The 13,286-nt window shown below is 55.5% G+C and overlaps 1 protein-coding gene across 1 annotated transcript in view; it reads left to right on the forward strand.

Moving 5' to 3' along the window:
• The first annotated feature begins 2,403 nt into the window (after positions 1–2,403).
• Positions 2,404–13,286, forward strand: part of EPHA2 (EPH receptor A2) — a 28,752-nt gene continuing 17,869 nt past the window's right edge. The window contains exons 1-3 of the mRNA XM_004377213.2: positions 2,404–2,659; positions 7,389–7,456; positions 9,336–10,005. Of these exons, the coding sequence (XP_004377270.1) occupies positions 2,569–2,659; positions 7,389–7,456; positions 9,336–10,005 (829 nt within the window). The 5' untranslated portion in view covers positions 2,404–2,568. The remainder of the gene's footprint in view (positions 2,660–7,388; positions 7,457–9,335; positions 10,006–13,286) is intronic.

Raw genomic sequence — 13,286 nt, forward strand, 5'->3', positions numbered from 1 at the left:
CTGCCTGCACTCCTGGCACACGGGTTCAGCTGGCGGAGCCACACATGGAATCCCACATGTGCCACACAATATACCAACCTACACAACATACACTTTCATGCAACGTAGAATTTGCCAACACCTCATTCACTTATTGGTTCATTCATTTGGCAAAGGTTTGTTGAATGCCTACTCTGCGTCACGTGCTGAGGATACAACAGAGAACAGACAACCATCCCTCCCCTCCTGCAGCGTATCTTCTGGTGACACATCCGACATATAGAGCCTGCAGATGACATGTGACACACATGTACAAACAGGGTCCTACATACAACACACATGAAATCTTTTACATGCACCACACAGTGTCCATAGCCCAGAGGGTCCATCACAAGACACACTTATCCACGCACACCCATGTGCCCGTCCACCAAGCCTGTGCCTGCCACATGCCCCGCCTCCACAGATGCTGCTTCCTCTCACTGAACCACATGGAACCGTAATAACAGCTGGGATTTAATGAGTGCCTTCTGTAGTCCCAGCCTGTGTGGTTTACATGCATGGCCTTATTTGATCTTCACAATAACCCTCTGAAGTAGCTCTTTACATTTTCCAGATGAGCAAACTGAGGCTCAGAGAAGTCAAATGACTTGTCCAGAAACTCACAGGCAGTCTCACTCCATAGCCTATGTTCTTAACCATTGTGAAGTACAGCACACTCACACACACACTGGTACACACATACACCAACACTCAGATCCACACACAAACACACTCATGCACACATACTCTCACATGTACATGTACACACATACTCATCCACATACACCCCGACACTCAGATTCATATACAGACTGGCACACATACTCGTATACACATTACTCTCATGTCCACACACACTCACACATACACATACACACCAACATTCAGTTCTACACACACTCATACACAAATACTCTCACATCCACATACAAACACACACACCAACATTTACATCCGCACACATTCACACACACACTCATGCACACATACATCAACACTCTTATGTCCACACACTCACATCCATATTCAGACACACTTGCACACTCACACACACTTGCTGAAGACCAGGGTTCCCTTCCCATCATTTTGGTCGAAGGCTTTAATCACACTCTCCTAACACCTGTAATTAACCTCCCCACCCCACCCCACACTCCAGGGGAGATGTCTCCACTGCTTCCCAAGGGCAGAGGCTGAGGCTTGGAGGCCAAGATGTCTACCCCTGGCAGGGAGGACCCTGGTGCCTGAGTAGCCCAGCATGGCTGCTGGGAAGGCAGGCCCAGGGGAGCAGGAAGCAGAGTGGAGGATTGGGAGAGAGAGGAGGAGGTGGGCAGAGGGAAGCGCCTGCTGCAGCTGCTCCTCCCTGATTGGCCAAATGGCAGTTGGGCAACAGGCAGCTCTGGGTGGCCAGGACAGGCAAGCGAGAGGACATTTCCCGTTTGTCTCACTAACACCAGCAGCTTCCATCAGGAGGGGTGATGAGATTATGCCAGAGGAACTTTTGGAGAGAGGCCTCTTGAATGGGCAGGTGGCAGCAGGTGTCCTCCAAAGTGTCACAAGATGCCATTCCAGGGTAGGGGGGCATAGGTGCTCTGCACAGCAGCCCTTGCCTGCCTTTTCTCAGTATGGCGCAGTGGTTAAAGCAGAGACCACCTGGATTCAAATCCTGGTGGCCTTTGGGCATGTTGTTAAACTCTTACAGTTTCCGTTTCCTCTTCTGTAAAATGGGGAATAATGATACCTGCCTCACAGATGGGAATTAAATGAGAGAGTGTATCTAGTTGAAGAAGGTAATCAATGTCACTGAATTGTACATGCAGAAATTGTCGAGATGGTCTATGTTTTATTAAGTATATTTTCATTACAGTAAAATAATAATAATTTTAAAAAGATAGCGCATGTCTGACGCGTTCTGAGCCAAGATGCCTTCTGGACTTCCTACAATGGCGGTTTGGTGCAGCCTTCAGTTCCCAGGAAGAGGGGAGTATCGGGGTCTATTTCAGGGCTCCCCCTCCCGGACCTGCTGTTGCAGAGGCAGCTACTTCTTGAACTCCCATCCTTTTTCAGTCCAAGCCTTCAGGACACCGTTGAGCCCATTCCCGGAGGGCAAAAGGCGAGGGTGGGGATGGCTCAAGGCAGACCATCCCCACGTCTGGGGTCTGGACGGAGGACTCCTCGCTCAGCTCAGAGATCCTCCGGGACCAGCCCGTGAGGGTGCTGCCACTTGAAAGAGCTCTAACGCGGGAAGGTCTGGGAGTCGCCAGCGAGTCCAATGGGGCCCAGGTCCTCCCAACCCCCTCGGGACTTCCCTTCCCTCCCCTCGCAGTGCCAGACCGGCCCCTTTAAAGACATTCCTGAGGGCGTGGCTTAGGTGACGTCAGCTCGGGGCATGAATGAACAGGAGCCGGTTCTCACTCAACTTCCATTAAACACTTGAGGCAGGAGGGGCAGAAGTTGCACGCTGCAGGCGGGAGGGAGCCGGTCACTAAGGCCGGCGACGGGAGTGCGGGAGCCAGGCGCAGAGGGTCAGCCGAGAGGGCGGAGTGCGGCATGGAGCGCCAGGCGGCCCGCGCCTGCCTCGCCCTGCTATGGGGCTGCGCGCTGGCCGTGGTCGCAGCCGCGGCGGCTCAGGGCAAGGAAGGTAAGTGCTTGCCGCGCGGCCGGACCTGCCAGGACTCGGGACCCCGCGCCTGCCCGGAGCTCGGCGGCACCGACGCTCACAACTTTGGAAGGCGACCTGGCGCCGCCCAGTCCCTGATCGCTGGGGTCAGAGGGCGAGCGGGTGCCATCCGGGAGAGTCTAGGAGCCCCGTGTGGGCTTGTAGAGGCTCTGCGGGCTTGGGTTGCTCCCGAGCGCCTGCGGGGCTCGGAGGCCGCGGGGAAGGGGACGCTGCGCCGGCCACGCGGTTGTAGCCGGGGGCGGCGGCTTCAGGAAGCGTCCCGGCGGGGGGCGTGTGGTCCCTCGGAGAAGTATCTAGTGGCATCTGAAGAGCTTTTCGTGGGCTCAGCTTCTTGCAGACCCGAATTCACTAACCTGACTGCCCCTATTTTGTGGGACGGGCATTTATATAGCGGCGCCTCATTTTGGGGAGGGGGATCTTGGGCAGGCAGGTAGACCCCTGCCGCAGCCTCTGCTCCCTGAGATTTTCTCCGAACCCCTTTTGCCTCCAGTCCCTCAGGAGGGCATGGAGTGAGGTTCAGGCCAATTCTTGCCCACGCTGCGCCCTTCCCTTCTTCTCAGCCCGAACTCCCAGGCTTGGGGGGCAGTTTCGGGGCAGCGCTTGCGGACAGGAAGTCCGAAAGCCAAGCATTTTGAGCAAGGGGTGACTCAGAATGAGGAAATGCGGCCGGCGGGGCGCGGCTCCCAAGGTGTGGAGCCCGTCACCTCAGGGCCACCAAGGATCTCCGGCACCCGGGCGTGCGGGAGCTGAATCACTCACCCCCACCCCAGTGCTCCCAGAGCTTCTCTGGATGAGGGGCAGCCGATTTTGCCTGGGCGGGGCGGGGCGGCTGTGGGTATGAGGGTGTTGTCCCTCAGCCGGGGTTGCAGAGAGTCTGGGGGCTCCCGCACTTGGCCGAAGACCTTCCTGTCCATCAGCTAAGGCGGCTAGTTTCCAACATTGGGAACAAGTTTTCCCCACCGCCCCGGCAGAGGGAGGCTTCCGCAGCTCTAGAAGGGAGAAATGCGGAGGAAACCCTGGGCGGATGGAGGTTGCCTTGAGCCCCGGTTACCTCTTCTGTCTCTCAAACTGGGATTTGAGGGCTTGCTATTACGGGTTGGGAGGAAGAGAGACCAGAGCTGGAGCTGCTGTGTGTGGAGTGGCATTGGGGGTGGCATCCCGCCCCAGTTCCTGGAGCTGACAGGGCCATTAGTCCCGACTGGGAACTCTGCTTTCGCGAGGGGTGGGCGGCAGGACTTTCTGCCACCTCCAATACCCCCCCTCCCAGCTCTGGTCCTCCCCCTCTCTGGGGGACTGTGGTTGGAGGGAAGGGGAGAGACAGCTGGAAGAAGTACAGGCCTTTTTCTTGCGGGCTGCCCATGGCGGGGGTGGGGGTGGGTGGTGGTGGGGGTGGCCAGGGGGATTAGGCAGGACTGATGTGAGGCAGTGGTTGCTTTGCTGCTTGCAGCCCCAGCCTCTGGCCTGGAAACCTGGAGCCACCTTGTCCTTGTGCCCCTATTCCGCTGTCTCCCAGCCTATGTGATTAGCCCAGTCCCTGCTATGGGATGGGGGAGGAAAGGGGTGTGTATCGCTGAGTAAGGGATGAGGAAGCATTTTTGCTTAGTCCCCAAGAGTCCTTGTGAACAACTCTCTAGGGAAGTGTGCCTATGAGGGGTTTGATGGCCTGGCTGGCAGCTGCTAGTTTGTTATGCTCTTTGGGATTTAGGCTGGAGGTGGCCGATCCGTCTGGGGGTGGGTTGGGAGGCAAATAGGAGACACATGCCCTCCCACCCCTTAACCTAGGTTGCTGCTGACTTCTCTTCTCCTTTCTTGCCCCCACCTCCAATGGGTAGAGGAGCTGGAGTGTATTTGGATCCCCCAGATGGAGCCCTTTAGGTCCTCAGTGACCACAGAATCTGCCCACTGTTTACAAATGGGGGACACTGAGAGAGGCCTGTTCACTGCAGTGAGTGGTGGAGTGGCTGAGCCCTGCCAGCCCTGGCCCTTTGCACAGAGGGTCAGACCTGAGCATCTGGTTTCTTGGGCTGTCAGAGCAAGGGCCCCTTGCAGTGTGGTTTCATGGTAGATTTTCCTGGGAAGGGAGACTAGCCGGGCAGGGGTCCAGGTGAGGGTCTGGGCAGGTTCCAGGGGTTTCTGACCTGAGGCAGCTGATGGGAAGAGGGCTGGAGAGTGCCCAGGAGGCCCGGAAAATTCTGGGCTTCTTGATTTTGCAAGGGTACAGTTTACCCTCTGCCCCTTTCCCTTTTTCTTCATTTTTTTCCAGGTTCCCCTGCCTCCCCCTCTTCCCCTCTCCCCTTTCTTTAGGCATTAGCTATTCTTGGTTGAAGAGGGATGGGGGGAGTAGGGAAGTGACAATAGAGAAGTGAGTGGTACCACTACATTTGAATAAAAAGCTATAAAGCAATATAGATCCATAAGGATGGCATTAATGGTGGACGTTAAGGCAGAGAGGGAAGTTGGATGTTTTTCCCTGGGGTCAGAAGGCTCATGGATAACCCTTGCCTAGCCCACAGCTGCTCAGTGAAGCCTTTTAGGGCAGCCAAGGGGCTCCCGGGCCCCCTCCTCTTTCAGTGAAGCAGGAGCCTTCTCCTGGAAGAGCTCCGGGGAAGAGCTGCACCTGCATCTGAGTGGAGGGACCCAGGGTTGGGCTCCTGTTCCTGGTGGTTGGTTCCCGGGAATTTCCCAGGAAGGGGGCTGTGGCTGGAAGCCCTTGGGGGAGGCTCCTTCCTGTGTGAAGGCCTCTTTTCTTCTCAGATGGAGCCCTGTGATACTTCTAGAGCCCGGCCCAGGACTGGAAGGGGAGGGGATTCTGGGAGGGGCAGTGGGCGGCCCTCGGTGCCAGGTTAACCCTTCAGAGCTGGGGGTAAGGAGCCCCTCCCTCTGAGGCACAGACTGTGGCTTCTCACCTGGCTGGGGAGGGTGTGTGTACAGAACTCACCGTCCCCCTACCCACACAGCTGGAGTCAAGAACCCTCAGATTCCTTCCTGTACAGCTGGAACATTCCATTTGCTAGTGGGGTTAGTGGGTTTTTCAAGCCTGGGCCTTGGGCATGTCTGAACAAATCCCTGCCCCTACCCCTGTTCTCCCAATCCCAGCCAGCCTCCCCTACCCCCACAGCCTCTGCCTGGGACCAGTGCCACATCGGATTTCCTCTTCCCTGTCTGAGCTCCCCAGTCCCTTCCTAGAGAGGAGATTTGGCCCAGGTCAGCAGTTGGTCAGGGTGGCAGGGCCTCACACCAGGCCTGGGGGCCCTCAGCTCAGGGGTGGAGGGCAGTCTAACCTCAGGAGAGGGTGTCTAAGACTACTCTTGAGAGCCTCCAACCCCTCAACCCACTCCCATCCCTCCAAATCAGCCCCATGTCTGCACCCATCCTACCCGAAGTACCACCATTCTTCCGAGTCCTGGGCCTGAGGAATGTTGCTTCTGGAGGCCTTATTCTTCATGCTCCACGTCCAAAGGAAGTCATTACCTGCCTTTCCTCTGACCTTAGACCTTTACATCTTGAATTTGGGGGACTTGCATGGATTCCGTGCCTCAGTTTCCCCAATCTCCCTGCCATCCTGGAAGGGTGGTATCTGTTGGCAGTTACCTGGACTTTACTTGGAAATGAAGGAAGGGCAGAACCCAAGTTCTTGCGTTTTGGCTGCAGCTGCTGAGCCTGGCAGAGAGCCAGGGTGGACGATGGGAGGTGCCTAGGGGCAGGGCTAGGTGTGGGGAAACCCCTGGCACTGTGCTTTCCTCCTATGATGCCCCTTCCCCAGGCTCCAGATGCCCCTTTGGGGAAAGTGTGGTCCTGGCGCTTGGTTCCTTTGGGGCTGGAAAGTCCCCTACAGAGGTTTCTATCCCTGGTCCCCCAGGTATTCCTGGAAGGCAGTGGTCAGGGTATGAGGGCACAATGGCAGTGGGAGTGACTTTCCCAGGGAGGAGACCTCGCCAGCTGTGTGTATATTTGGGCCCGTCCTAGAGGCCCCTATGGTTTCAAGGCTTTATCCCGCCTGCTCTGTGGCTTTTGTGGTGAGCAGATCAGGTTCCAGACCTACCCCCCCATACCCTTGCCCCCTCCCCTCCCCAGAGTTGTTTCCAGCTGTTAATAACTCTCTCTTCTTGGAGGGCCATGACCCATGATGCACATACATGTACATACGTGTGTGTTCCCAGGCCTGGGTGGGGTTGGGGATGTTTCACGCTGGAGGGGATGTGGTGAGAGCAGACACGAGTGTCCTGGCCCAGTGGCACACATGCATGTGAAGTGCTGCTGAGGGCCTCATTCAAGGAAGCAGACGGGGCGGCCTGGTGTCACTTAATACCCCGCTCACTCCAGCTCTCTGCCCAGCTGCTGTCCTCCCGCTGGGCTGAGCTCCCTGTCCTGCTCTGCCCAGCTGGGGGCTGGCCGAGAGGGCGGCATGGCTAGAGCCCTGGCCTGAGAGATGGAAAGTCTAATCCTCACCTCAGTCTGCTGCCTGGCTTCAACTAGGTTCTGTCCCTTCTCTGGGCCTGCATTTCCCAATTTGTCAAGGAACAGATTTCTTGGATGTGGTGACCCTACGTAGTGGGGTCTCTTTCTGAGAGCTGAGGAGGCCATCAGCGCCTCATAGGATTCTTGGGGGGACTCTCGCATTTTCCACCATGGTCCAACCCATGACAAGACCTCCAAGCTCACCCAGCCTCTTCTCCTGTCTCTCTTCCAGTTGTATTGTTGGACTTTGAAGCAGCTAAAGGCGAGCTCGGCTGGCTCACGCAGCCATATGGCAAAGGGGTAAGCCTTCAGGGTTGGGTAGGGCATGGGAATGGGGTCGATGTTCCCCTATATAGATGGGAAAATTGAGGCCCACAGAGAGGATGGGACCTGGCTTAGATCAAGTAACTCAACCAGAGTTAAAACTCAGGGTCCTCCTTCCTAGACCAGGCCTCCAAGTCAGCCCTCCTGGGCCAGAGCTACTTGGAATTTGGGAGGTAGGGGAAGGAACTGAGAGGTAGAAGAAGCTGGGGAGACAGCTGAGCAGGGACTCTTGGGTACCCTAGAAGTGCTGATGGCCGGAGGGACCTCCCTGGCTCCTTCCATCCACTTCTTGGGAAGGAAAGAGTTAAAGGCCTTTGAGGTCCCAGCCCAGGAGGTGAGGGGTGATGGAGAGACTGAGAACAGTGGCTCCCGTCTCCCCCCACAACCTGAGGGAACCGGATCAGGTTCCTTCCTGCCAGCCCCTCTCCCTGCCCGCCCCCCCCCGCCGCCAGCTGTTGCTTCCCCTTCCTTCTCGGGTCTGAGTTTGTTTTGCCTGATTCCCACCCAAGTTTCCTCCCCCTGCCCTGCCTTGTGCTGGTGGTGAGGGCAGGTTGTGACCAGGACTGGTAGGCAATAGGTTGAGGTCTTTTCCTGGCCTTGTGTAGGACTGCTGTGTGATCTTGGAGAAGATATTGTTGTTCTCTGGGCCTTACTTTCTCCATCTGTACAATGGGCCCTTGCTGAGTTTGTCCTGGGGCCATAAGCTGGGAAGAGGGGTGTCTCCAGGGGGCTACTTAGAACATTCCCACTGCTGGCCAGATCCTTGTGTGTCTTGTGCCTGTCCCCCGGCCATCCCAGCTCTGAGGGGTCAGGGCAGGAGCTAGAGGAGGCCTGGGTATAGCTCGGAGCAGATTTCCAGGGTCCTGGAATGTCCAGCTAGGAGGGAACACAGATCACCTAATCTACCCAGTCATTATACCAAGTAGGGAACTGATGCCCAAGGGCATGCAGGACCTTGGCCAGTGTCACACAGCACAACCCAGGCCTCTTTCCTCGGCCCCTCTGCTGTCATTTATTCATTCAACAAATACTTTCCTGAGTACCTATTCTATGCCAGATAAAGATAGAAATGAATTAGACTCAGTCCCTGCCCCGAGGAGCTCAGGATCTAGTGCAGGAGCCAGACTAGGTGTCATCATGCAGGTGCCAAGTGCTGTGATAAAAGGGACATGGAAACCATGGGAGCCAGAGGGTGTCATTTGGTCTAACCTTGGCCCACCCTGGAAAAGCTTCCTGGAGGAGGCTGAGCTGTGTTCTGAGGAGGGAAGAACGTGTGTTGTTCTGTTTCAAAGCCAAAATCTAAATGGTGGAAGATCATCCATTGTTTTGACTTAACCTCTTCCCCTGCCACTCATACATGTCTACACACACACACACACACACACACACAGAGAGAGAGAGAGAGTGAAGAATAATAATAATGACAGTAATAATTTTAGAAGCTGCCTTGTATGACTGTTACCCTGTGCCAGGCACTGTGCTCAGCATTTTGTAGATAATAAGTTATTTATCCTCACAGCAATTCTGTGAAGTAGGGGATCTTGTACAGATGGGGCCATTGAGGCTCAGAGAGCTTAAGTGATTTGCCCGAGGTCACAGGGTAAGCTGGAGCCCCTCAGACTGCACCCCAGGCTCACAGCCTAGTGTAGAGGTTCAACACCCAGAGACTGGGGTCAAATCCCAGCTCGGCTACTCCTAGTAGTCGACTTGAAGCACCTCTCTGGGCCTCAGTTTCTTTCCATGTAAAATGGGGATAGCGAGAGCTGTAAACCATCTTCCTGGTGCCCAGCTCTGCCACTTGTGGCTCAGTTTCCCCTGGGTGCCCGCTCACACTAACCTGTCGGCCCCTGTGCAGTGGGACCTGATGCAGAGCATCATGGACGACATGCCCATCTACATATACTCAGTGTGCAACGTGATGGCTGGCGACCAGGACAACTGGCTCCGCACCAACTGGGTGTACCGTGGTGAGGCCGAGCGCATCTTCATTGAGCTCAAGTTCACTGTCCGAGACTGCAACAGCTTCCCCGGTGGCGCCAGCTCCTGCAAGGAGACCTTCAACCTCTACTACGCCGAGTCTGATGTGGACTATGGAACCAACTTCCAGAAGCGACAGTTCACCAAGATTGATACCATTGCGCCCGACGAGATCACTGTCAGCAGCGACTTCCAGGCGCGCCACGTGAAGCTGAATGTGGAGGAGCGCTCCGTGGGGCCCCTCAGCCGCAAGGGCTTCTACCTGGCCTTCCAGGACATCGGTGCCTGTGTGGCACTGCTGTCTGTCCGCGTTTACTACAAGAAGTGCCCCGAGCTGCTGCAGAGCCTGGCCAGCTTCCCTGAGACCATAGCTGGCTCTGAAGCGCCCTCCCTGGCCACCGTGGCTGGCACCTGCGTAAACCATGCTGTGGTGCCACCTGGGGGCGAGGAACCCCGCATGCACTGCACAGTGGATGGTGAGTGGCTGGTGCCCATCGGTCAGTGCCTGTGCCAGGAGGGCTACGAGAAGGTGGAGGATGCCTGTCAAGGTGAGTGGTGGTGCTGGGGTAGCAGGGAAGGGGAGGTATGGGGTGGGAGTCTGCGTTCCTGGGTTCTCGCGCCAGTTCTGCTGTGGAATCTTGGTAAGTTTGTCTCTAATCTGACATGCAGTGGTACTGTTAGTGGAAGCCGCAGGGCCTTCCTGGACATCAGTTCCCTTATTTTCAACTGGATCCACTAATTCATTCAGAATGAATTGAGTAACACTATAGTGTGGTGGTTATGAGCATGGATGCTAGGACAAGAATGTTGTTAGTTGCTGTCACATTGATTCCTACTTGCGGTGACCCCATGTGTGCAGAGTAGAACTGCTCCCTTGGCTGTGACCTTTTGGAAGCAGATCACCAGGCCTGTTTTCTAAGGTGCCTCTGGGTGAGTTTGAACCACCAACCTTTTGGCTAGCAGTCAAGTGCTTAACTGTTTGTGCCACCCAGGGGCTCCTTAGGGCAACAATGCCTGGGTTCAAATCCTTGCTCTCCATTTTGCTGGTGACTTTAGGCCAGTTCCTTAACTTCTCTGTGCCTAAGTCTCCTCATCTGTAAAACAGAGATGATCATAGTGCCTACCTCATAGGGTTGTTTTGCTAATCCAGTGACTTAATACTTGTAAAGTGCTTAGGTCAGTGCCTGACACATAAATGCTTTATAAGTGTGGCTATTATTTTTGATTCATCCCACAAATATATCTTGAGCACCTACCACATGCCAGCCCAGTGGAAATATGGTATAATCCCAAGAACAAGGTTATCTCTGTTATTAACTAACTGTGTGAATTTAGGCAAGCCACTTAACCTCTCTGAGCCTCAGGGTCCTCTTTTGTGCATGGAGGTGATTGATTTACACCTGGGATTTGCATTCTCTGACTGCACATTAGAATCACCTGGGGAGCTTTTGAAAAACACCTATGACCAGGCCAGTTAACCAGACTCCAGACACATTGGGGAGACTAGCTTGGTGTGGCCAGGGCCTGTGACAGCGGAAATCCCTACAACAATGGGGCTTTTTCAGTGGGTGATTTTTCTGGAACTGGTTGTGGGGCAGTTGTGGAGTGCGGGCCGACCTTTGGAAGGCCGGTCCATCCCCTCTGGGAGCTTCTTTGCCAAGATAAGCGGAGTGTTGAGAAATTAGGAGTTTTGTCCGTGCATTTGCACACACCTGCTGGATAACCTTGGGCAAATTGTCATCTCTGACGCCAGGTTTCCTGTCAGTAAAATGAGAAAGTTCAATGGCACCAGCAGACTCTACTTGTTTTCAGCCATGGATCCTTCATTGAAGAGATCGAAGTATGGGAGGAGCCCGAAGCCCTTCCTGATGGGCCAACTTGCCTGTGAAAGCAAATCCTCAGAATCCTGCTTAACACAGTTTATAAGATCCTGGATAGAAGTTCCCTAAAAGCCTTTCTGGCCATAATCCTGTAGCATAGACCCTGCTCTAGCCCTTCCTACCACCCCCTTGTCCTCCAGCTCCCCTCCACTGAGCAAGCTCCCCCTTCCCACAGGTGGCCCCTGTCTTGGGTGACCTCAAATGCACACTCTGAGTCTCAGAGAATGACTGCAGGGTGTGAGGTGGGGGGGCACGTGGCAGCCCAGTGGGGTGAGCAGGCCCCTCCCACATGACATCCTTGCAAAAGAATGCGGGGGTGGGGGTGAGAGGCAGCTGAAAACTTTCCACAGGCTGGTGATTCAGGCCCTGCTGAGATAAGTGGACGGTTGGGGTTGGGGGGGGTCTCTCTGGAAGGGGGGCAGCCTTCCCTCCTCCGGAGGTGGGGGGTCAGGGATCCGGCAGGCTTTGTTTGTAAAGAGCTGAGCAAGCCTTGGACTGGGAGGATGCAGCCCAGTGGGAGGACTTGTTTCCAAGAGTGGAAACTTCAGCTTCGCTGGTGGGACCCTCTTGACTGCCAGCCACCTGTTGCCCTGACTTTTCCTCCTTGGGACCACCACCCCCCCGCCCCGAAGTCCTATCTGTGTGGTTTGGGGGCCCTCTGTGTGGCCAAGCCCTGGTGAGTGAGATTCTGAGAACTCCCAGCCTGGCTGTACTTGGCTGCCAGACTTTTCTCAGAAACCCCCGACCATGAGGCTGATGGAGGCAATAGCAGTATCTGTTGTAGAAGTAAATGGTTTCCAAGCGGCAGGCATCAAGAGAAGCAAGTGCTTTGCCTGCATGCTCTTGCTGAGTCCTCGCTACCTTTCTGTGACACGAGATCTGTTATTAACCCCATTTAACAGGTGAGGAAACTGAGGCTCAGAGAGGTGAAGGGACTTGCCTGGAGTCTCACATCTAAGATGTGGCTGAATCAGGATTTGAATCCAGGCTATGCAGTGGTGCCTGGGCCAGAGGATGGGTCAGGAAACAGGGCAGGAAGTGACCAGTTCCTTTGGAATCCCTGACTCAGCGCCTGGCCCTGGGACAGGTTCTCTGGGCAGCCCAGGGATGGCAGGTCCTGATGCAGGGTGTCAAGGTCTCATTCAGAAGTGAGGAGGGTGGGGGGGGGGCACTGCTGAGCATATTTAAGGGGAGCTGGAGGGAAGTATAGGATCTGCCCTCCTGCGTAACCTTCCCTGGGGCCACAGACTCAGATTCTCCCATTGGGGTTTCTGAGTCCAGAAAGGAAGCATGGATACCACAAGGTCACCCAGCACCTTGTCCAGGTTATTCCCAAAGTTCATTTCTTATCAGGGTTTTTTCCCTAGTAAGCCCAGAGCTCAGGAAAGAGTTAAGCGGGCAGCGGAAGGAAAGCACCTCCCAGGTGCTGTGTGTGGACAGGTGGGCACGCTGCCCGAGAGAGCTCCGGGAGCTATGTGAGGAATGAGCCAGCTTCCCTCTAACACCACCCCTCCCCAGGGGACAGTGGAGTCACTCAGGCTGACCGTCTCCCCTGGGGTGGCTTTGTCTCCCTGTCTGTCTCCGCTTCCTGTGCTGGCATCGGCAGCAGAGCTTGTGGGGGCCTGGCTGGCGCCTCAGCCCACGGGGACCGCTGGACAGGTGAGCAGGTGGCCAGCGGCCCTGGCCAGAAGCTCAGCCCAGCAGCTGGGAGGCCAGAGCAGGAGGTGGGGCTATGGGGTTGGGAATTGCCTCCTTGAAGACTCTTGCTCCCTCAGTGGGCCTGGCCCCTTGGAGATGTCCCCTCCCCACTCTAGTTTCACTGTCCCCCAGTTCTTAGGGATACCCCCTTCTAGGTACCTTGCTAAGTAGTTCACAGCAAGGATTCCTTCAGTCTTCACAAATAGCCTAGAGAGACTAAGGATTTTTTTATCCCCATTTTACAGATGAGG

Source organism: Trichechus manatus, unplaced genomic scaffold (assembly GCF_000243295.1).
Source record: "Trichechus manatus latirostris isolate Lorelei unplaced genomic scaffold, TriManLat1.0 scaffold00048, whole genome shotgun sequence".
Classification (NCBI taxonomy): domain Eukaryota; kingdom Metazoa; phylum Chordata; class Mammalia; order Sirenia; family Trichechidae; genus Trichechus; species Trichechus manatus.